Here is a 26,229-nt window from a genome sequence, read left to right as displayed (position 1 = left end):
TGAAAGCTATTGATTCTTCTTTAATTTCTATTTTACACATTTCCCATGCTGTGTTAGCCTCTATGATTTTATTTTCTACTTTTTCATCGTACATTTTTATGACTTTTCTTATTAAATTTTTGTATTCTTCACAGTTCAGGAGACTTTTGTTGAATTTCCAGTAACCTGGTCCTCTGTCTGGATTAGAGTTATCTAGGATTAGCGATACAGCTAGGTGATCAGTAGATTTGATCATGGCAGGACGAATATCTGCTTTTATTAGTTTTGTAGTTATCTCCCTTGATACTAAAAAGTAATCAATTCTACTAGCTTCCTTTTTGGAGTGTTTTCTTCTCCATGTATATTGTTCTTTTTTAGGGTTTTTTATTCTCCATATATCTATTAGTTTTAATTCCTTTTTAAGTATTTTAAGACTATGTACACACTTTTCTATTTTTTTTACTGATTTTCTATCAATGTTTTCTTGAATATCATTCCAGTCACCTCCCATTATAATGGCACCTTGATGGAATCTATCTATTTCATTTCTTATTTTCTTGTAAAAACTATTTCTTTGATATTTGTCGTTTGGTGCATAAACATTGATAATGGTAAATATGTTTTCATGTATTTTAAGGTTGATCATTATACATCGCCCGTTTTCATCAGACCATGTATTAAGAATATCATGATTAGAATTTTTTTTTATTAAGATTGAAACGCCTCTGCTTTGGCTCGTGCCATAGTTATGTACCAAGTCTCCCTGCCATTCTGTGTTAATATATTTGATGATTTGTTTTGTAAAATGTGTTTCTTGTATGCAAATTATACTAGCTTTTTGTTCTTTTACCCATTGATAAAATCTGTTCCTTTTTTGTTTTTCCCTTAGACCCTGTGTGTTTAGGGTTATGCAGTGTATTGTGTTTGTCATGTTGCAGATTATTTTATTTGTTTTATTGTTTTTGTACTAAATATTGTGCAAGTATATAAAGTCATATCCAATTTCATATAAATATGATATTTGGGAGGTAAACTTATTATTTTGCATCTATATACATGTGTACATTTATACATATAATAGTATATCATATAATGTTGAATATTTCTTAACGTAATTATTACTACTTTGCGTATATATATTTGTGTACATTTATACATATAATTGTAAATCATACAATATTGGATGATTCTTAATATACATTCATACATATAATATAACTTGCCGTAATGTATATATCTATATATTGATAGGCATGTTTTCAGTGAATTATATTTATCTTTACATATATGGTTTAGGTTACCTAATATTTGGTTAAGTATTACACATATGCTATATGTATTCATAAAAGGGTAAATTACACATCTTTTTTCAAACATTTCTCTATAATATTGACTATATATTTGAAAATGTATCTTTGTTATAATATTACGCAATTGCAAGTGCATTACTTAGTAGTTCTGTTCAAGGAAATATAAACATATACATGTACAATGTATACACATCTATATTTACATCTTTTGAACATTTCATGCATTAATAAATGTTTTTTGAACTTACATTTTCGATGTCTTCGTTTTGTATTAATTACTTTGTATTTCATCGATATATTTGATACTTTTAGATCTGGGAAATAAAAGGATACAAGTTCCATAAAGTCACTAATTTCCACAGATCTACATATGTATTGCAAAATATTTTTACTAGTTTTGTTTATCGTCTTTGGATTTTTTCTTAGCTTTTCCTCCAGCCTCCAACATTTCGGTCGGAGTTGGTGGTGTACGTATTTCAGCAGTCATCTGACTGGATTTTCGAGACGGAGTTGTATTTCCGTTTCTTCCTTGTTTCAGAAACTTTTCTATGGTGTTTGTTATATTGTCAGTATCTCTCTTAGTGTCTCTTTTGTGCGCCTTCTGTTTATTTTTCTTTCTCTGTGTTTGTTTACTTGTGGTTTGTGACACTTCGGAATGCTCTTGTACAGCCGATGCTGAAGTTTTTAGCTCTGAAACTGTATCTTTAGTATCTTCATCGCATGAAGTTTCATCTGAACTTGAAGAGGCGTTTTCTGACAAGTCTTCATCTTCATTTAGAGTTGATGATTCTTCATCAGACCACCCTTGTTTGCATTCTGACCTAATATGGCCCGATTTGTTACATTGTCTACATCTAACGTCATTTGTACAGTTTTTAGCCATATGCCCTGGTTCAAGGCACTTTGTGCATTTGCTATTTGGATTTGGCTGGCCTCTGTAAAATAGCACTGCCTTGTATCTTCCTACTTCCATTAATGGAGGCAGGTGGGACACAAACTTTTTGACAACAGCTATTCTATCACCAGTCTCACAGTTTGTAAGTCTGCCTTCCACTCGAAGTTTCTCACGGTAGAAGCTCATTATCTCAATGTCTCTCCTAATTAGGGCACGTTTGATTTGCCCATCGTCCGCTGACAATGGGACGTTTTTTATTCTAATTACAACGTTATCTTCGTCATATGTGTTTCTAGGATTGGTATTGTAGACGGGTAACTTCTTACCTCTCAGTGAAAATCCTTCAGTGAGGATTGTCGATCGACTTTTCTCATTGTCTGTATATATCGTGTTATTCATTGGAAGATTTTGATACGTTAACATCAGATACTGAAAAAAGTTTTGCAACTGATACAAATATTTTGTATCTTGTATTTTTCAATTTGAATGTATGTATCTTCATGAACATTTTGAAACATGAAAGCATAGCTTATAAGTCTGCTACTTACGCTTTATTATCGGCGACGTTGGAGACCGTGATTTTGTCTACCAAATATTGAATCTACCAACTTGTACATTAAACTAAAACGTTCTACACAATACAGTATACCAATACAGTATACCATTACAGTATACCATTACAGTATACCATTACAGTATACCATTACAGTATACCAATACAGTATACCATTACAGTATACCATTACAGTATACCATTACAGTATACCATTACAGTATACCATTAAATTACAAATACTTAGTTACGATCCGTTGCTTTCGTTCAAGGATGTTTCGATACTAAAACAAACATGAAGTTACAATATCGGACATGAACATTAACATCGATCGCAATTTTTTCGAAAAGGCAAACTTGCAACCAAAATTAAGAAGAAGAAAAATGAATGAGACTTTGGAGAAAATCAAACCACTATTGTAGATTTCGCTGTGCACATGAAAGATTTCTGCGAAAGATCGGGTGAAAAGGTCGATTATAAAAATTGCCTTGCTGGGTTTATCCGAAGAGAAACGTTACAATCAATCATATGCAAAGAACCTTTCAATCAGATTTGGTTCCGTAGCCATTTTCTAGGGTACCAATTGGACTTGGTTCATGAATAGGATACTTTTTGTGCCAGTGCCACAAGCGGATGCGAATACAGATCACGTTGGTACTGACGTTGCAGTGAACCGTTGATGATTGATTACTTTAAAACAATGTCCGTATGCTCGCACAAAATTCACATCATACCGTCATGGCAGAATATACCAGAGAATGGGTAAAACGAAATCATTCCACATTTGATTCAGTCAGAGTGGATAAAAATCCATTAAGTTAATAATTCCTGCAATAATTAGCAGCTTAAAATCCAAAAGAAAACCAAAACATCAATCCTATAATTACTATTAAGTCAGGGCTTGTCGTATTTTTACGCCAGAAGTAATAAAATGGAATTTGAATTTTGGAGAATTCCAAAGTACTTATGATTATTATTAATGAATCTCGTCTGTCAGTACATCTAGCTTTTTTCACTCTTTACTATTCAGCATTCCAAAATTAAGGAACGACATTTTGTAAGGAGAGCTATCTTTTCCGAGAAAGGCGAACAACATTTTAAGTGCATGGTTATGGACTATGTCAGAGCATGTTTCGTTTATACGGGATTAAGGTACATACAAAGAAACATCAAGTATGAAACCTATTGCGTTTCTGGTCTTTGTCCTGTTGACAATATCGTCCAGATTTTTGGCAAACCAACGTAAATAAACTGGCCCTCTCCTGGTTCACTTTTGTTTTTGTTTTCATACGATTAAATTGTAGAGCTTAACAGTGCAGGTAAAAGTGACCTTGCGTTAACTTTCAATTTCACCTACAGGTATATCGATGAGGTGTTTAAATTCAAATAACAAAAGCTTAATTGACCATATCGATCGGACATACAATGTAGAATTTGGAATAGACAAAATGGTACTACAGACTCGTCAACATCGGCCGCTTACCTCAACCTTTATATTCCTGTAGCCAGCAGGGACAGTTACAACTAAGCTGTATAATATGCGTGATGATATGCATTTCCCCATTGTTAATTTATTATTTCTATTTGGTATCACGCCTGCTTACCCTACATTACATACAAGTTCTGGAGAGTTAGGTATTGAGGAATACCATGGAGAGGCTTTCGGACGATATTATGATGTCATTGGGGAATATTTTCCTTGTACGATATGAATTTAGATGAGGATTTAACTTAGGGCTGGTATCACTCTATCAGGTTCATATAACAACGTATTGACCCAGACAGAAGTTCATGTTTGATCAATTCTGATATGTTAGTATCCATATTTGTATATTATAAAGATGAGTGTCTTCTTAAAAAACTAGTCACGATTTGATTTACCTCGCTACCTCAAAAAAATTATATATATATATATATATTGATGATTTAAATAATAATTAGCCTTATATCGAAAGACTACTGATGGTTTAAATGATAATGAGTGACCTTGAGAAAATATTGACGATTAGAATTACAACGAGCGTGATCACGAGAAACTATTTAAATCATATCTTTATAGAGAAAGTTATTTTCCAAAAATTCCAGAAAAAATATCATGAGCATAAATTAAAATTGACATGAAATGTATATCACTTTGACGGTAATCAGTCAATAAGGCTGATGCTTTTAGTTTAATCAGTAAAGCAGCAATACTGAACTCTACGAAATAAGAACTTATCATTCACTCAGGTATAATTTTACCACGACAAATCACAAGAATACCGAATATAACTTGAAATTTATTAAACGAGAAAATAATTTGACGAGGAAGATATCATAATATATATTCGGAAGAATAAACGTCTTTATTAATAGAAATAAACACTTGATGTGTAGCTTTTCTTATCTTCATTTAGTTCAGAATGACATTTGATTTAATTAAATCTATATGTCTATACATTTGCATAGAATGGCAACATTATTGTTTTTGTGAGTCCTGTGCTGCTTTCAATTGGTCGTAGGATTCACAGAGTGTCCTTTTGGCGGAAATGTTCTTTATCTTATAGACACATTCGTACAGAGCGTTACTGAGATCATTCCAGCGAGATTCCTCCTTTATGTCCGGGTTCAAATAATTGGTTGTGTATGCAAAGCCGATCTTGTGGGTAGGATCTGCAATGGCCATTTGTCCTCCGAATCCGCCGTGTCCAAATGAATGCACAGGCTTAGAAAAATAAAACAATAACGATATTGAAGTAGGGGAATATGTTTTATCTTAAGCATGTTGTTTAATTAGAATTGTTTTGTGTGTGACATTTGTTTATTGAGTTTGAACTCGGAGTCTCTACATGGCTTTTCGCTTGTCATCCTTTCAACTACGCCAAAACAGACAGCTTTTCCTACCTCAATTTAAACAATATCTAAGCACTGTATAATTCATATTGCCAGTTAAACACGCCTGATTAAGGAAGATATCAACTAGCCAAGATTGTTTTTTCCTATGTATTTTATGATTGATTAATTAACTTACTGTCTTTCAAATAAATATGACCACAGTGTTTTCATTTAATACCGATATATACACTGTTCATCTTTCTTTGTGTAAAATATGAAGTTGACCATAATATCAAAGCCCTCATTCAATTGTACATGTATAAACCTGATTGATGTTTTTACTCTTGTTAATTTTTCATTATATTATGTTTACAAAGCAATCTTTGGACAAAAAAGAACATGATAAATTCATCCAACATCGATGAAAATATTTTCCCGGCGGATTGAATGGAATTTACTTACTGGTTGACCATCGTCCACTGACGCAAACACCATGGTTCCAAGACTAAACATAAACTCTATACCATACACTGCATCTTTTCCACAGGACTTGGGAACCAGTTGTCTTTGAATAGCCTCCTCTGACAACAGTCTCTTGCCGTTATGAACTCCCCCATTAGCTAGGATACCATGGAATTTAGCGAGGGAGGCAGCCGTCCCGTGCCCCATGGCTGATCCATTCGGAATTTCTCTTATATATGGATTGTTAATCATCTGTAAGTACAAAACAAGAAAAAATCGTTTATAACTTGATATAAATCATATAATCACTGTTATATGTTTATAAGACTATTTCATTATGTGTGTATGTAGGATAGGGCTATTCCACCCTATCGATCACAAAATGTGGCAAAACCCTCGGCACCACATTTTGTGACCTCTCGGGTGGAATATCCCTATCCTACATACACATATCCCTTACGTTTTCTCTCATATCACTACCAAATTTCTAGCAAAAGTGTCCCTCAGCCATCCATTTTCTTCATTTTTTTTTTAAATTTATTCATTTGACGTTTTTACAAAAAATACGCAATTTTGGCAAACTAAGTTTGCACACAAACTTCATTCCTTTTATGGTTAAGTGATGAACGAATGAATAATTCGCCGATAAAAATTGCCGTAACCTGGCCGACTTTTGACGTGGCCGTGATCAAATTGTCAACATTCGAGAAAAAGAAGTTCTATCAACAATACTTTGAAAAAACTAACGATGAAATGAGGTTTCCAATTTTACATATAATTTGATTTGCACCTCGACAGATATGATCATTTTACGGAACAGTAACGGAGTCACATTTCCGCTCAGATAAAATATCTCATCGTTTAACCGTGTAGCCCTATCGGTTTATTGCTGGTATGCTATATATTTATCTTCAGAATGTATGTATTTTCATAGTTAAGTCCAACATTTTAAACCCGACATCGACGATGAGGACTGTCAGATGCAAACACAAGCAGACGACATTGTAAGAGTTGTCCCCCTTGAACGCAATTATTCCGCGCGCGTTAAGATCCACTCATATGACAGATTATAACGATAGTCTGCTATACTCCTGAAATACCTGTATTCTACGGCAAACCATTCAATGTCCTCTATTTATTTACGTACACTGTATTACACAAAATTAATCCAGGGCGATACTCAACCGTTTCCAAACTTGGTCAATGCTGATCCTCTCGTTACAATAAGCTATCTCGGCTTGAAATTGCCTTCATTTACAGCTTTAATACTCTCGGCCCTAACTAAAAACAGTGAACGTTTTCTCCTCCTTGTTTGCCTGTTGCCCCATATCCATTGAATTTAATTCAATAAAATCTTTGTAAAATAAATAGAAATACACAAAATACTTACCCCAAAGTCTGTGAAGGTACCATTGACAAGCTTTGTTAAGTCTGGATCGTCCCCCTGCATCAAACTCATGACTTTCTCCATATCTACATCGTCCTTTATTGATACCGGGGGAGCTCTGTAGTACAACTCCTTAGGAAGTCCAATATAAAATTCTATATCTGGAACACGTATATATTGAAGTTTCAGTAGTTCTAGATAGGAATATATTTTCTACAAAAATAATATTTGTTTGTTTACTGAAGTGGAACGTGCTCCAGAGGAGAAATGGCGAGCCAACATACACATACCGTTATGTATAAAATGACACTATATCAGTTTTTATCTGTTATCTACTATATAAAATATATTACATCCTATGTTGACATTGAATCAATAAACAAAAGTATAATCTGACATAGTAATATCAACATTGAAGAACTTGAACATACACAATACAATGCTTTTAATACTGTTCATCCATTGGCAACAATCAAATGACGCTTACACCCATCGAATGAAATAAGTAAACTGAACTATGAAATATGAATTATGTATGTTTCTCCTCCTGTATCAAAATAACAAATTTCTGTATGTTTGGTATATGTTAATAAACGACAGCAGTAGCAAAGGAAAGCTTTTATGTGTCATAGTTATCAGAAAGGCAGACGAGCCTAGCGGATGCCTCACTGATTCGAACAAACACCAGACAGTTGGGATACAACAGACCGTTATGTTATTTAATTATATTTACATTTACACTGCAGCCCCACTATATAACTTTACCAAGCTTACTTGGAAGTTATGAGTCCATAACTTCCAAATCTTTATTATGACGTCATTATTATAGTGACGTCATAATTGTCACGTCGGCGATAACGAAAGATGGCTGTTGAAAAAGCTTTTCCGTCTTGACGATAATAATTTGTTCATTCATTATCATTAAATTTGCCTTTGTCCAGATGGCATTCATCAGCCCATAACTTCCATATGAAAGCAGTTCAGTGCTTCAATAGTAGCATCATTTTTGTATGCTTAGCGTAAACAAACGGCAGTGAAACTTATCTTCTCCTATTCAATGATAATCATCGATGCCATTCTTAATATAAATGTATCAATCAATATCATTAAGTATTGAGAATCCATAACTGGTTGTGACAAGCGGAAGTATATTCACAAACATCGTTCTCATTAGAGTTTTGATAATGTACACGCACGTTTAGATAATCTTATTTGCACACTTTTTTCCCCGGTAAAAGTAAATTTATAATTCGATGATTCTATGTCTATGTATATTTATGGCGATTATTTCGGTACGCCAATCAATCCTCTTTTATTTCAAAAATACGCTACTATTTGAGTGTTCACAAATATGTACAATAATCGAAGATTATTAGAAAAAGTCACAAATCTCACCGAACGGTTTGGCCATCTCCTCATGGAAGTATTGGGAGAGACTACGTCCCTCTGGATCTACTCTCTTCACAATTTGGTCCAAATATAGGGCGAATGTTAAGGGGTGGTAGCCATGTTTCGTTCCTGGTGAGAAGGGAAACGAGAAAAAAATGCAAAGGTGTTATTTCTTTGAATAAATTAACAAATTGTATATGAATGATTTTTGTTTTTTGTTTTTTGTTGGAATACCTGTAAATGTGTTTTTTCTGTGGATATATAAATATATATGTGTGTGTTTTTGGGTTGAGTGTCTGTAAAGGTGTTTTTTAGGGTTGAAGAACTGTAAATGTGTATGTGAATGTTGTCTTATGATATGTAAAAGTGTTTTCTATGGTTCAAGTTACGTTGTTTTACCAAACATTTGAAGCTAAAAGATGAATTTTCGTAGAATCTATAAAAACGGAATATAATTTCCTATACACCAAATGCGTTTTTTTTGACCTAGAGAAATAAAACTCATTACAGTTTTAACAAGTATATATGTCACTGTATGAGTAACGTGTATACCTGGTTCCCATAGTGGCTTCTGTTTAGCTAAAATTTCTCCAAACTTTTGTGGGTCTTCCAGCATTAGTCTCATGGAGATCGGCTCTTCATTCCCGCTTAGACCAGCCTTCAACAAATCAATACTTGATATCGAAAACACATTATGATTAGATTAAAACTAAAAATAATATATATATCTTTACACAGACTTATTGTCTCCATTATGATATACGATTACGAATTGTTTCTTATTTGGACGTATCATGTCTTATGATTAGCATATGAGTTATATTTATTATATTGTTCTACATAATTTACTTGTCATTGCATTTGCCTGTATTCCAACAGAATACCATAATCCTACCCGATTCGTGATGTAAGTTTCCAGAGTTATATCACCTTTGCCGTTCTGTGCAAACTCTGGCCAATATTTTGATATCTTTTCCTTGTAGTCTAGAAGACCTCTACAAAAACAACAGGTTACGGATTGGTAAACGAAACTTTAATTCTGACTCAGTATTTTAGACCAATGACTATATGTTAACAAAGGAGAAATGGACACACAGAAAATGAAAACAATATGAGATAAGAGAGCAGAAGGGTATTCGGAAATGAGATTTGTTTATAAACAATTGTTTTGCTATCGTCTGATATAATCATAATACCTGTCCACAAGGTGTGCTATAACGAGGGCTGAAGGACTCTTTGTAGAGGAAAAGAAACACGACATGGTATCCTCTCTCCATTTCCACACAGATGTCATGTCAACCCAGCCTCCCCACAAGTTTACCACCAACTCCCCTTCATAGTAGACAGCTACAGAGCCACCTTTGTCGGAACCATTCTCCAAATTGGCTCTGAAAATTGTGTACAATAATAGATGACTTGATGATTTGCAATAAAATACAACAATACATTAATTATGTGCCATAAAACAAATTGATTAGAAATTTAAAGGAAATGTATTTATCTTCTTTCATTATATCAAATAAAAAAATCTTTAAACTAAAACAGATATGGATATTTCAATGATTGATGGCTCATATACACTATCTAACATTTGGTTAATCCAGTATTTGCTGTAGCAAAACATCTCATTCATATCAATTGCTTAATTAATTTAAATTACATTAAAACAATTATAAGATATATCTAAAAAGTGATTAAAAAACAACATAAAGATTATGGAATATTATTGAATTATATTATCAAGCACTTGTGTTCGAATTTACTGGCTACATTTGTAGAAGCCTAAACCACGGTTGTGTTACCCCTGTCGTTCTGGACTACCAGTCTTCCACTCGTTGTCAAAAAGCTTGTATGTTGCAAGTATATAGGAGTTTAAGAAACGTTCTAAAGACCATGGATTTACAATAGGGGGCACAAGATTCCAAATTCGGAGTGTATAAAAGGAGTCGTTGGAAGCTAGCTAGCGGCTACTTCTTAAGAAGACACGGTAAGGTCAGACAATAAGACTATAAAGGTATAAATGTGTCTAAATAAAGGTTTCCATGTCTCCAATATTGTATTGTACTTTGTTACTGTTGAGTACGGAAGTAGACGTGCCTGAGTAAGACTTCATTTCTCCTTATGGACTCTAAGTAAGTCTATGTGATTGGTACATCACAGGAGTCGAAGTCTGAGAGCACAGTTTTTTTAGCTATATGCTAGTGATCGAATGCTCAGTTAGTGCGCGGTATTTTGAGTGTTCGGTAACAATTAATGTGTACTCTGTGAAGTGAGCGCTCGGTAAAAGTGAGCACTCAGTAGAAGTGAGTGCTCACTCGGTCAATTAGTATTGAACTATGAAGTGATTAGTTTAATACCGTGATTTTCCCAGGTAGGGAGCGCTCACTTATTGTAGGATAATATTCCGTTCTTTTATATACACTATGTAGTTTTCTGTAAACGTATATTTGCAGTTAGGATTACTCAGAAACTGAAAATCACCGTGTGATATTATTACTGTATGTGATAGTTAGTACTTATCGGACGATCACAGCTAACTATTTATATATATATAGGTCACCTGTTTATCTCTGGACCCGAGTAATACTGATCACGTGTCAGACAATATAGATCATCAGTTGTGACTGATACGATCGCTGTAAACGTCACACATTTTGAAGAATGTTGATAATTTTATTTTGTGTAAAGATTTAATTACAAAAAATAACAAAAGTAATAGAAATACAATGTACTAACATGAAAAATAATGTTTAAATATCAGTAGTTGGTAAGAACCTATGTTTGACTTGTCCGGTATATTTTTTAATAGTGCAGTGCATATTTTCTTTACATGTCTGAAGGTATGCATGCAAGCGCACGTATATGTAAATTATCAATTTTGACGAGATTCAAGCATATCCTGGTGTACGCTGACTTAATATGCATGGGCCTGATGGAATGCAGGATGTTTTAAATGCGTTGACATTATATTTGTACTTTAAAGTTTTCTTATGTTATACCATTTACACTATAATCGACCTTTGCACATAGTACCATATAAATCTGTACATACAGTAAAGCATGTTGATACGAGTTTACAAGATCAGACCACTATCGTGAAGGACAGGTTAATAAATGGAACGGGAAATCTGTAGGACTTGGTACAATAGTTATTTCTAAACATTACGTTGTAATTAAAAATACCGGGCTTCGCCGACATTTGAGAATTATCAATAAGGATGGCATTTGACTGGCCCGGTAGTTCTGTAGTCATGTGGTCGTGATTTTTATGCATTATGCATTATTTGTTGCAATGGTATAATCATGTTTGATTTTGATACATCAAATGTTTCCCCTCAGTATAACAAACATTATTTATACATGATCGAAACGGCTAATTACTTTTTTGTTTACCTGAATACATCTCTGACTTTTTCAAACCCGTCTTTGACAAATCCATCTACGTAGGGCGGTTCCGGTGTCGCTGTCACGTCTGCCATAGTTTAAATTCTCGATTGATTATCGTATTGTCAAACACTAGCGGTATGTACCTTCACCCTCCGCTCTAGGTATACTGAAAGGTTTGAACTACAATCACAGCTTATCAAGGTAAACCGTAGTGTCTCACATACACTGATCCCATGCCTACTTAGTATAGGATGCAAGATAAAGATATTTACTTCGAATAACAGATGCAAGATGTGATTAGGATATTTATTATAAATTATAGTTGTAAGATAGAGTTAACGAAAATAGAAAAAAAAAGTTGTCAGTGTTTTCTGGTTGCCTAGAACTAGAGTTTTTCTGGTTGCCTAAAAAATAGAGTTTTATGTTTGCCAGGTGATAGAGTTTTCTGGTTGCCTAGTAATAGAGTTTTCTGGTTGCTTAGTAATAAAGTTCTGGGGGGAACGAAGCCTCTTAATTCCGTAGCCGTATCCGACACGTAACGTCATGAGATAATTCATTATTGAAGTAGTATCGAAGACCTAAAATAAACATCAACAATATAAAAAAAAAAATAGTATAGCTCCTCAACGTCATAATTTTTCCTCTTTCTTACATGCATGTACAATGTAAACATAGTTTAGTGAAATCATATTAGGCGATGCATCTTACTGCAAACTGCGATGTAATTTAGAGTATATATATTTTACCTTACATCTATACAATTGGTTAATATTATAGTGTATTTCTGGTAATTGGTAGGAGAGTCTATTGATTTAGACATGGCCGATATGTGCGGGTACGTGCTTATACGTACGTATCTCGACGAGTGTTAAGAAAGGGAGTGTACACAAGTAGGGGTTTCTGGGTCCATACGTTTTGGTTTATGTGATGAAGGACCCCTGTGTCGTATTTAAATGCTTCAAACTCAATAGCGACAAGGACAGTCTGATTCAGTCTGATCCAGGCTCACAAAATTGGACATATCTCACGAGTTCATTATTTTCAATTTCTTTACGGCCCATAAGTACATATTAGCAACATCACAATACATAATATTGGTATAGAATAGCAATACAGATACAATGTGGAGTATGGGTTAAAGATATACAGATCGGATCTTATTGGCTTCGAAAATAAATTTGCCTAAACGACTAATTCTTTGATATTTATACTCTTAATAACAGTATTAATTTGAAAATTGAAGGTTTTTGACAAGATCATTTTCTATTGAGGCGCTTTCTTAAATTGTTCTACATATTACATATTGAGATGAAATGGTATTCATCTTCTTTCTCAGTTGTTGACATACATATTAAGCAATATCTCATATTTCGGTCAATATTTTTAAAACGGCCAGTTTCGATTGCTAACGAATGCGCATACATACACAGCTTTGAGGAACATATTCTGTATTTCATAGTTTTGTTAAATAAACTGAATGGAAAAAATGTCCACAATATGTTTATATAACAAACAAAAAAAAAACATTTCGAAGACTTCTCTACCTGAGCATCATGTTTAATGTTGCAAAGAAAATAAAGTTGTTACTTATACGATGCTTCCATGTCAGTGGATGTACACTTGATGTGACTGTATTGTACGTGTATTTGTATAGGAGTGGTATTTACTGCATAGATAGGCTCAGAACTAATAGTAGCAACGCTGAGTGAATATGAGGGAATATAGGGCATTGACAAATTGTCGAAAGAGTTGTCATCTCTATCATAAATGATAGTTTGCCTAAACATTAGAGTGCTAGCCATAAGATCCCTGATAAAACTAACATAATGCTGATCCCTGTCCGACAATCCATATTAAGAAACGAACGGAAGAACATCACCCTCTGACATGGGCCAGATGGGTCCTTACTCGCAGAACCCACACTGCACTGCTTATAACTGATGGGACGTGTTTTTAAACCTGTGGACCAACGTACCTGATTATCCCACGTCCAACACCTCACTGAGGGACAACATTATTGGTATTAAAAAATAGAATATGGAAAAATGATATTTGCAATCGCACTGCTGCTAACGGACTCATGAACATCATGGTCAGCCTTTTATAACCATTATCGGTACGTGTTCAGATTGCAAAAATATCCATTTATGTAGATACACATTGTATATTGTGTTAGTAGAACACAGTAAACACAGAAGGTTGGAAGGTTGGGTACAACGAGTACATAACCCGCTCTATATAAGCTAACGTAGAAAGCTGATAATAAGTGTCTATGATGATTCGGTTCTACCAATATAAAAGACAATATAACTGTTATAATTATAAAACGTCCCACCAAACAACATTGAGAGGACTTTTCCATACAACCGATCACTTCACACACTGACCAGCACTCACCATATTTCGATTCTGTAACAGTGGTTAGGAAGACCAGAAAGTTGAAAGGCGAAGCGTCTACATGATTTCATAAGAGGCATTTATTTATTGCCTGGAATAAAATAGGTACACGTGTGGCGGGTAATAATTCACATAGACAGACGGTGTCGGATATGTTTCTTCGACGGCGAAATCACCTGTGCTGTTACCTTACAAATATTCAGTATATTCTACATAAATATCACATAAGTATTTAACATAGTAACACAAATGACAAAAGAAAATATCATATGCATATATACATTCGCAAAAACAGGCATTCAACCCCACATTTTCAAAGATTTATTTTCATTTATGGATTTACTCTTTAGGGAGGATAGTTTGCATTCACAGGAAGTTGACATTATGAATGGTCACGTGTTGTTGTGGTTGCGTCCTCTCAACATGACATGTGACCTCATATATGCTTTTAAGTGGAAAGATGATTTCCCCCTCCCAAAATCCCCCCCCCCCCCCCCCCCCCCCCCCCCCCCCCCCCCCCCCCCCCCCCCCCCCCCCCCCCCCCCCCCCCCCCCCCCCCCCCCCCCCCCCCCCCCCCCCCCCCCCCCCCCCCCCCCCCCCCCCCCCCCCCCCCCCCCCCCCCCCCCCCCCCCCCCCCCCCCCCCCCCCCCCCCCCCCCCCCCCCCCCCCCCCCCCCCCCCCCCCCCCCCCCCCCCCCCCCCCCCCCCCCCCCCCCCCCCCCCCCCCCCCCCCCCCCCCCCCCCCCCCCCCCCCCCCCCCCCCCCCCCCCCCCCCCCCCCCCCCCCCCCCCCCGGGGGGGGGGGGGGGGGGGGGGGGGGGGGGGGGGGGGGGGGGGGGGGGGGGGGGGGGGGGGGGGGGGGGGGGGGGGGGGGGGGGGGGGGGGGGGGGGGGGGGGGGGGGGGGGGGGGGGGGGGGGGGGGGGGGGGGGGGGGGGGGGGGGGGGGGGGGGGGGGGGGGGGGGGGGGGGGGGGGGGGGGGGGGGGGGGGGGGGGGGGGGGGGCTCCCCGGGCTCAAAAACCGGTACTTTATTTCATTTTCGGAAATTTCATGGCCAAAAAAAACCCTTTATTAAAGCCAATTTTTATTGTGGTAGTAGAAAACAGTAAACACGAATAAAGGGTTGGGAAGGAATTATTTAACTCGTAAAAGCTGGTGTCTTTGTATTTTTTAAAAAAAACATTAAATTTAAATAAAATTCCCAACCAACAACCCCTTGTTTTTAAACCATCATTCATTAATTAAATTTCCCTGGGGCCGTCACCAAAACCGATGATCTTAAAAGGGAGGAAGACCAAAAAGTGGGCAGGTGATCCCATACCTTTTCACGTCCTATCAAGGAATCAAACCATGGCCGCCTAAGGTGAAAGGAAAGTGTGTTACCACTGTGCCATCCGACCACCCTAATCTAATATCAGTGTGATGTAGAGATATGAGTTTCCATTAAAACAGTCGATTGTTTTAATTTTTATGAAAACTTATATAATTTAAGTTAATTTACATTGAATATGAAATACAAAACAGGGATTTTTTTTTTTTATTTCTTGTTAATGACTACGTCATCGCAATTAACGGTCGTTCATATATACACAGGGACCAAAGCGTTTCTCAAGTTTGAAAAAAAGTACCTGGTATGTAGCAAAATAGGCTCACAGTACATTCCTGTAATTACTAGTTTTAGTATGGTATCGTATACTGCAGTGTTTCTAGGTAGATCTGGCATGTCAATTCGGCAGTGACTACGGAGAAACGCAGAATAAAGATAAACAAAAGTTTGTATACACTCACGGGACTGTATGTGTATCCTCCCGGGACTGTTTGTGTATGTTTCTACTTACAGATGTTTGTCAAAATGATCCACTTGTTTACTTTGTAACATCATAATTTCCCGACATGGTACGGTTATAAATCTTACATATATATTGAGAAATGTTTCCATTGTTCATTGAGGTGACTGAAAATTTGAGTTGGTTTTCGGAAAAAGTATTCAAGATTTTGATAATAATGAGCATTATCTTAAAAACTGTTGATGATTTAAGTAATAATGAGCGTGACCATGAGAAACTCTCGGCGATTAAAATGACGCCGAGCGTGACCATGGAAAACTGTTGGCGATTGAAATGACATCGAGCGTGACCATGAGAAACTCTCGGCGATTGAAATTACAACGAGTGTGACCATGAGAAATAAGTGATATCTTTATATAGAATGGTATTTTCCAAAAGTGCCCCAAAATCGAAATTCGGACTCCTTCCATGTATCATGACAATTATGGCCACCATGCATACATTAAAAATCGTTTGTATGTCATATATGTGATATGAGAAAAAGGGAAAAAATATAATAATAAAAATAAAATAAAACAAACAAAAACGAACAAAGGTGAAACAAAGATAAAACAATGACAAGAAAGACATTTTTTGCTGATGTGTAACTTTATTTCTTCTTACAAAAAAACATTTGATTTAATGAAGTATTTATGGCTAGACATTCGCATAGAAGGGCAACAATATGCATTTTGTGAGTCCAGTGCTGCTTTCATTTGGTGAGAGGATTCATAGATTGTCCGTTTGGCGGAAATGTTCTTTATCTTATAGACACATTCGTACAGAGCGTTACTGAGATCATTCCAGCGAGATTCCTCCTGTACATGTATGTCCGGGTTTAAATAGTTGGTCGTCTGTGCAAAGGAGATCTTGTGGGTAGGATCTGCAATGGCCGTTTGACCTCCGAATCTGTCATGTCCAAAGGAAAACACAGGTTAACAAATAAATAAATAAATAAAAATAACGATAATGAAGTTAATGAAAATAATAATTTGAAAAAAATAATTGAATAGACAAGATGTTCAATATTTGAAAACAAATGATTTAGTCAACATGCATGTTCATATTTACTCTTTCTACTCATGCGCAGCTGTCTTGAGAATAACACTGGTCAGTATCAACCTCAATAATGTACTTTGTACTCTTGAGAATAACACTGGTCAGTATCAACCTCAATAATGTACTTTGTACTCTTGAGAATAACACTGGTCAGTATCAACCTCAATAATGTACTTTGTACTCTTGAGAATAACACTGGTCAGTATCAACCTCAATAATGTACTTTGTACTCTTGAGAATAACACTGGTCAGTGTCAACCTCAATAATGTACAATAATGTACTTTGTACTCTGGAGAATAACACTGGTCAGTATCAACCTCAATAATGTACTTTGTACTCTTGAGAATAACACTGGTCAGTATCAACCTCAATAATGTACTTTGTACTCTGGAGAATAACACTGGTCAGTATCAACCTCAATAATGTACTTTGTACTCTTGAGAATAACACTGGTCAGTATCAACCTCAATAATGTACTTTGTACTCTTGAGAATAACACTGGTCAGTATCAACCTCAATAATGTACTTTGTACTCTTGCTACGGTACATGAACGATGTAAACGAACATATTTTCTTATGTATATATACATATAGAGCTATTATTAATATGCTGAACTTAAACGGCAGTAGCCAAGAATGAAATATCTAATTTCTTAAGAAACATCATTCCAACTGCATATATACCTGGTAAAGGTAAGTAATCAATACCATTTTAAAGTAAAATCAACCACACAACCGAACACGTGAAAGGGGCTGAATGGTAAGCTTTCTGTGTATGACAACCTTGTATCGATATTGAATATTGTATGCGTTTTGAACCCGGCGTGTGAACATTGGCATTCGTCTATTATTTCAATTTGAAAAACTATCAGAGAGCCAAAGATAATGTTGCTCATAGTGACCTTCCTACCTATCTATAGACACTATCTAAGGAAGATGTCGCCGAGCAAAACTATCTAATGTTTACATTGACTAACAAAAAGAATTTATATAAAAGGTACGGACAAATTTCTATATCAAAATAGCACAATCACTTAAAATAGAAAAGAGGATTCTGTTGAAAACTGAGTTTTTAATGTAAGTATTTTCTGTATTGAGACTTGATGTTTTATGTGCCCTACACTACATTTTCTCTCATTTGTAGTTTGGCAGTGTAGTGTCGGAAGATTAGTCATGGCGAAGAAAATACGTCAAATAAATTGCATATCAATCAATTTCTTGATTTTAAGACACGTTTATATCATTGATTAATAAATCTCATGATTTTTAAGTATATATAACAAAATAGTTTTCATCTAAATGTCTAAGATATAGAGGGTAGAAAATGTTAAGCTAGTTTACCATTGTGTCAGTCACTGCAACCACTCGTTCAATTGTATAAATCATAATATGTTTTCTAATTTAGTAATTTTCATTATACTTTTTAAAATATACATATCAGTCTAAGGAAAAAAGAACATTAATTATTTCATCCTAAATTGATGATCATCGCTTGTATAACTAAAACAGATAAAACTATGTATCTTTCCGGCGAATTGAAATGGCGATTACTTACTGGTTGACCTTCGTGCACTGACGCCAATACCATGGCTCCAAGATTAAACATCAACCCTACATACACTGCATCTTTGACGTAGGACTTGGGCACCAGTTGTCTTTGGATAGCCTTCTCTGACAACAGCCTCATGCCGTTATGAACTCCCCCATACTATGAAATTAAGTGAGGGAGGCAGCAGTCCCGTGCCCCATAGATATGCATTGTTAACCATCTGTACGTAAAACAAACTCTGTTTAGTAACAAATTGTTGATAGATTTCTGATAAATACTAAATCTTTTTTTCATTTCAATCTGTAAAATAAGATTGAAAAAGAATTGACTCAATCCATTTAAGGATAAAATAAATGTAATACTAGTACATATGTATTTTTCTACAGAGTGAGTTATTACGAGGGCTGATGGAATAGCTGTAAGGTGAGTTATAACGAGGACTGTGGAATAGTTGTAATACCTGTCTACAGAGTGAGTTATAACGAGGACTGGAATATATGTAATACTGGTCTACAGAGTGAGTTATTACGAGGACTGTGGAATAGTTGTAATGCTTGTCTACAGAGTGAGTTATAACGAGGACTGGAATATATGTAATACTGGTCTACAGAGTGAGTTATTACGAGGACTGTGGAATATATGTAATACTGGTCTACAGAGTGAGTTATTACGAGGGCTGATGGAATAGCTGTAAGGTGAGTTATAACGATGACTGTGGAATAGTTGTAATACTGGTCTACAAGGTGAGTTATAACGAGGACTGAAGGAATAGTTGTAATACTGGTCTACAGACTGAGTTATAACGAGGACTGAAGGAATAGTTGTAATACTTGTCTACAGACTGAGTTATAACGAGGACTGAAGGAATAGTTGTAATACTGGTCTACAGACTGAGTTATAACGAGGACTGAAGGAATAGTTGTAATACTGGTCTACAAGGTGAGTTATAACGAGGACTGAAGGAATAGTTGTAATACTGGTCTACAAGGTGAGTTATAACGAGGACTGAAGGAATAGCTGTAATACTTGTCTACAAGGTGTGTTATAACGAGGACTGAAGGAATAGTTGTAATGCTTGTCTACAAGGTGTGTTATAACGAGGACTGAAGGAATAGTTGTAATACTGGTCTACAAGGTGAGTTATAACGAGGACTGGAATAGTTGTAATACTGGTCTACAAGGTGAGTTATAACGAGGACTGATGGAATAGTTGTAATACTTGTCTACAAGGTGTATTATAACGAGGACTGAAGGAATAGTTGTAATACTTGTCTACAGACTGAGTTATAACGAGGACTGAAGGATAGTTGTAATACTGGTCTACAAGGTGTGTTATAACAAGGACTGTGGAATAGTTGTAATGCTTGTCTACAAGGTGAGTTATTACGAGGACTGGAATAGTTGTAATGCTTGTCTACAAGGTGAGTTATAACGAGGACTGAAGGAATAGTTGTAATACTGGTCTACAGACTGAGTTATAACGAGGACTGAAGGAATAGTTGTAATACTTGTCTACAAGGTGTGTTATAACGAGGACTGAAGGAATAGTTGTAATACTTGTCTACAGACTGAGTTATAACGAGGACTGAAGGATAGTTGTAATACTGGTCTACAAGGTGTGTTATAACGAGGACTGTGGAATAGTTGTAATGCTTGTCTACAAGGTGAGTTATTACGAGGACTGGAATAGTTGTAATGCTTGTCTACAAGGTGAGTTATAACGAGGACTGAAGGAATAGTTGTAATACTGGTCTACAAGGTGTGTTATAACGAGGACTGTGGAATAGTTGTAATGCTTGTCTACAAGGTGAGTTATTACGAGGACTGGAATAGTTGTAATACTTGTCTACAGGGTGAGTTATAACGAGGACTGAAGAATAGTTGTAATACTGGTCTACAAGGTGAGTTATAACGAGGACTGAAGAATAGTTGTAATACTGGTCTACAAGGTGTGTTATAACGAGGACTGAAGGAATAGTTGTAATACTGGTCTACAGACTGAGTTATAACGAGGACTGAAGGAATAGTTGTAATACTGGTCTACAAGGTGAGTTATAACGAGGACTAAAGGAATAGTTGTAATACTTGTCTACAGACTGAGTTATAACAAGGACTGAAGGAATAGTTGTAATACTTGTCTACAAGGTGTGTTATAACGAGGACTGAAGGAATAGTTGTAATACTTGTCTACAGACTGAGTTATTACGAAGGCTGAAGGATAGTTGTAATACTGGTCTACATAGTGAGTTATTACGAGGACTGAAGGAATAGTTGTAATACTGGTCTACAAGGTGAGTTATTACGAGGTCTGAAGGAATAGTTGTAATACTGGTCTACAAGGTGAGTTATAACGAGGACTGAAGGAATAGTTGTAATACTGGTCTACAAGGTGAGTTATTACGAGGACTGAAGGAATAGTTGTAATACTGGTCTACAAGGTGAGTTATTACGAGGTCTGAAGGAATAGTTGTAATACTGGTCTACAAGGTGAGTTATAACGAGGACTGAAGGAATAGTTGTAATACTGGTCTACAAGGTGAGTTATTACGAGGACTGAAGGAATAGTTGTAATACTTGTCTACAGAGTGAGTTATTACGAGGACTGATGGAATAGTTGTTATACTGGTCTACAAGGTGAGTTATTACGAGGTCTGAAGGAATAGTTGTAATACTGGTCTACAAGGTGAGTTATAACGAGGACTGATGGAATAGTTGTTATACTGGTCTACAAGGTGAGTTATTACGAGGACTAAAGGAATAGTTGTAATACTGGTCTACAAGGTGAGTTATTACGAGATCTGAAGGAATAGTTGTAATACTGGTCTACAAGGTGAGTTATATAACGAGGACTGGAATAGTTGTAATACTGGTCTACAGACTGAGTTATAACGAGGACTGAAGGAATAGTTGTAATACTTGTCTACAAGGTGAGTTATTACGAGGTCTGAAGGAATAGTTGTAATACTGGTCTACAAGGTGAGTTATAACGAGGACTGAAGGAATAGTTGTAATGCTTGTCTACAGACTGAGTTATAACGAGGACTGAAGGAATAGTTGTAATACTGGTCTACAAGGTGAGTTATAACGAGGACTGAAGAATAGTTGTAATACTGGTCTACAAGGTGAGTTATAACGAGGACTGAAGAATAGTTGTAATACTGGTCTACAAGGTGTGTTATAACGAGGACTGAAGGAATAGTTGTAATACTGGTCTACAGACTGAGTTATAACGAGGACTGAAGGAATAGTTGTAATACTGGTCTACAAGGTGAGTTATAACGAGGACTAAAGGAATAGTTGTAATACTTGTCTACAGACTGAGTTATAACAAGGACTGAAGGAATAGTTGTAATACTTGTCTACAAGGTGTGTTATAACGAGGACTGAAGGAATAGTTGTAATACTTGTCTACAGACTGAGTTATAACGAGGACTGAAGGAATAGTTGTAATACTGGTCTACATAGTGAGTTATTACGAGGTCTGAAGGAATAGTTGTAATACTGGTCTACAAGGTGTGTTATAACGAGGACTGAAGGAATAGTTGTAATACTGGTCTACAAGCTGAGTTATTACGAAGGCTGAAGGATAGTTGTAATACCTGTCTACAAGGTGTGTTATAACGAGGACTGAAGGAATAGTTGTAATACTGGTCTACAAGGTGAGTTATTACGAGGTCTGAAGGAATAGTTGTAATACTGGTCTACAAGGTGAGTTATAACGAGGACTGAAGGAATAGTTGTAATACTGGTCTACAAGGTGAGTTATTACGAGGACTGAAGGAATAGTTGTAATACTTGTCTACAGAGTGAGTTATTACGAGGACTGATGGAATAGTTGTTATACTGGTCTACAAGGTGAGTTATTACGAGGTCTGAAGGAATAGTTGTAATACTGGTCTACAAGGTGAGTTATAACGAGGACTGATGGAATAGTTGTTATACTGGTCTACAAGGTGAGTTATTACGAGGACTAAAGGAATAGTTGTAATACTGGTCTACAAGGTGAGTTATTACGAGATCTGAAGGAATAGTTGTAATACTGGTCTACAAGGTGAGTTATATAACGAGGACTGGAATAGTTGTAATACTGGTCTACAGACTGAGTTATAACGAGGACTGAAGGAATAGTTGTAATACTTGTCTACAAGGTGAGTTATTACGAGGTCTGAAGGAATAGTTGTAATACTGGTCTACAAGGTGAGTTATTACGAGGTCTGAAGGAATAGTTGTAATACTTGTCTACAAGGTGTGTTATAACGAGGACTGAAGGAATAGTTGTAATACTTGTCTACAGACTGAGTTATAACGAGGACTGAAGGAATAGTTGTAATACTGGTCTACATAGTGAGTTATTACGAGGTCTGAAGGAATAGTTGTAATACTGGTCTACAAGGTGTGTTATAACGAGGACTGAAGGAATAGTTGTAATACTGGTCTACAAGGTGTGTTATAACGAGGACTGAAGGAATAGTTGTAATACTGGTCTACAAGGTGAGTTATTACGAGGTCTGAAGGAATAGTTGTAATACTGGTCTACAAGGTGAGTTATAACGAGGACTGAAGGAATAGTTGTAATACTGGTCTACAAGGTGAGTTATTACGAGGACTGAAGGAATAGTTGTAATACTTGTCTACAGAGTGAGTTATTACGAGGACTGATGGAATAGTTGTTATACTGGTCTACAAGGTGAGTTATTACGAGGACTAAAGGAATAGTTGTAATACTGGTCTACAAGGTGAGTTATAACGAGGACTGATGGAATAGTTGTTATACTGGTCTACAAGGTGAGTTATTACGAGGACTAAAGGAATAGTTGTAATACTGGTCTACAAGGTGAGTTATTACGAGGTCTGAAGGAATAGTTGTAATACTGGTCTACAAGGTGAGTTATATAACGAGGACTGGAATAGTTGTAATACTTGTCTACAGACTGAGTTATAACGAGGACTGAAGGAATAGTTGTAATACTTGTCTACAAGGTGAGTTATTACGAGGTCTGAAGGAATAGTTGTAAAACTGGTCTACAAGGTGAGTTATAACGAGGACTGTGGAATAGCTGTAATACTGGTCTACAAGGTGAGTTATTACGAGGACTGAAGGAATAGTTGTAATACTGGTCTACAAGGTGAGTTATATAACGAGGACTGGAATAGTTGTAATACTTGTCTACAGACTGAGTTATAACGAGGACTGAAGGAATAGTTGTAATACTTGTCTACAAGGTGAGTTATTACGAGGTCTGAAGGAATAGTTGTAATACTGGTCTACAAGGTGTGTTATAACGAGGACTGAAGGAATAGTTGTAATGCTTGTCTACAGACTGAGTTATAACGAGGACTGGAATAGCTGTAATACTGGTCTACAAGGCGAGTTATTACGAGGACTGAAGGAATAGTTGTAATACTGGTCTACAAGGTGTGTTATAACGAGGACTGAAGGAATAGTTGTAATACTTGTCTACAGACTGAGTTATAACGAGGACTGAAGGAATAGTTGTAATACCTGTCTACAAGGTGTGTTATAACGAGGACTGAAGGAATAGTTGTAATACTGGTCTACAAGGTGAGTTATTACGAGGTCTGAAGGAATAGTTGTAATACTGGTCTACAAGGTGAGTTATAACGAGGACTGAAGGAATAGTTGTAATACTGGTCTACAAGGTGAGTTATTACGAGGACTGAAGGAATAGTTGTAATACTTGTCTACAGAGTGAGTTATTACGAGGACTGATGGAATAGTTGTTATACTGGTCTACAAGGTGAGTTATTACGAGGACTAAAGGAATAGTTGTAATACTGGTCTACAAGGTGAGTTATAACGAGGACTGATGGATAGTTGTATATGGTCCAAGGGGGTTATTCGGGATAAAAAATAGTTGAATCTGGGCTCAATGAATTACGAGCTGAAGGTAGTTGTAATACTGTCTACAAGGTGAGTTTTTAACGAGGCGGGGAAAAGTTTTAAACTTTTTCACAGTGATTATAAGAGGACTGGGAAAGGGGAATAGTTTTTAAACTTGGGCTCAAGGTGATTTTTAGAGGCTGAAGGAAAAGTTGTAAAATGGTCCCAAGGGGATTTAAAAACGAGGGGCTGGAATAGTGTAAATGGTCACAATGAGTTATTTCGAGGGTGAAGGAAAAAGTTTTTAATATGGGCTACAAGGGGAGTTTTAAAGAGGGGGAATAGTTGTAATATTTCTCCCCCCTGGTTTTTAACGAGGTGAAGGAATAGTTGTAATCTTGTCTACAATGATTTTAAGGGTGGAATGGAATATGGTCTACAAGGGTTTATAAAAGAGGATGAAGGAATAGTTGTAATCTGTCTCAAAGGGGTGTTATAACGAGGACTGAAGGAATAGTTGTAATACTTGTCTACAGACTGAGTTATAACGAGGACTGAAGGAATAGTTGTAATACTTGTCTACATAGTGAGTTATAGCGAGGACTGAAGGAATAGTTGTAATACTGGTCTACAAAGTGAGTTATAACGAGGACTGAAGGAATAGTTGTAATACTGGTCTACAAGGTGTGTTATAACGAGGACTGAAGGAATAGTTGTAATACTGGTCTACAAGGTGAGTTATAACGAGGACTGAAGAATAGTTGTAATACTGGTCTACATAGTGAGTTATTACGAGGGCTGAAGGAATAGTTGTAATACTGGTCTACAGAGTGAGTTATAACGAGGACTGATGGAATAGTTGTAATACTGGTCTACATAGTGAGTTATTACGAGGACTGAAGAATAGTTGTAATACTGGTCTACATAGTGAGTTATAACGAGGACTGAAGGAATAGTTGTAATACTGGTCTACATAGTGAGTTATTATGAGGGCTGAAGGAACAGCTGTTAAACTTGTCTACAGAGTGAGCTTTCAAGAGGGCTGAATGAATAGCTGTAATACCTGTCTACAAGTCATTGTTGTTGAAACAACCGGAATACCTGAAAACGTCTTTGACTTTTTCAAGCCCGTCTTTGACAAATCCGTCTACGTATGGCGGTTCAGGTGTAGCTGTCACGTCAGCCATCTTTCAAACTATCGATCTATTATCGTATTTTCAAACACTAGCGATGTCAAGGTAAGCCGTAGTGTGTTATATATCTTGACCTCACCTATAAGGCATATTATGTCCACTTAGTGTTGTATTGTAATATTTGTTTTAGATATTTGAACAACAGGACCCTGCGTAAATAAAACATTATGATAGGAGAAAAACAATCA

At 36.4% G+C, this 26,229-nt stretch overlaps 1 protein-coding gene and 1 long non-coding RNA gene across 2 annotated transcripts; both read right to left on the bottom strand.

Moving 5' to 3' along the window:
• Positions 1–5,050: 5,050 nt before the first annotated feature.
• On the bottom strand, positions 5,051–12,351 carry LOC117337985 (beta-lactamase domain-containing protein 2-like). Its single transcript, XM_033899146.1, has 8 exons — positions 12,184–12,351; positions 9,987–10,178; positions 9,686–9,785; positions 9,343–9,448; positions 8,797–8,919; positions 7,405–7,562; positions 6,015–6,266; positions 5,051–5,442 (listed from the first exon to the last, which is right to left on the bottom strand). Exons 1-8 carry the CDS (start codon positions 12,267–12,269, stop codon positions 5,197–5,199), a joined length of 1,263 nt encoding a protein of 420 aa, XP_033755037.1. The 5' UTR covers positions 12,270–12,351; the 3' UTR covers positions 5,051–5,196.
• A 4,646-nt stretch (positions 12,352–16,997) lies between these two features.
• On the bottom strand, positions 16,998–26,158 carry LOC117337523. The gene is made up of 3 exons (XR_004534851.1): positions 25,912–26,158; positions 19,013–19,226; positions 16,998–17,306 (listed from the first exon to the last, which is right to left on the bottom strand). It is a non-coding gene; the product is annotated as an uncharacterized LOC117337523 (long non-coding RNA).
• Positions 26,159–26,229: the final 71 nt, after the last annotated feature.

The sequence above is a fragment of the Pecten maximus genome, chromosome 11 (genome assembly GCF_902652985.1).
Source record: "Pecten maximus chromosome 11, xPecMax1.1, whole genome shotgun sequence".
Taxonomy (NCBI): Eukaryota; Metazoa; Mollusca; class Bivalvia; order Pectinida; family Pectinidae; genus Pecten; species Pecten maximus.
This window is presented reverse-complemented; position numbering and strand designations above follow the sequence as displayed.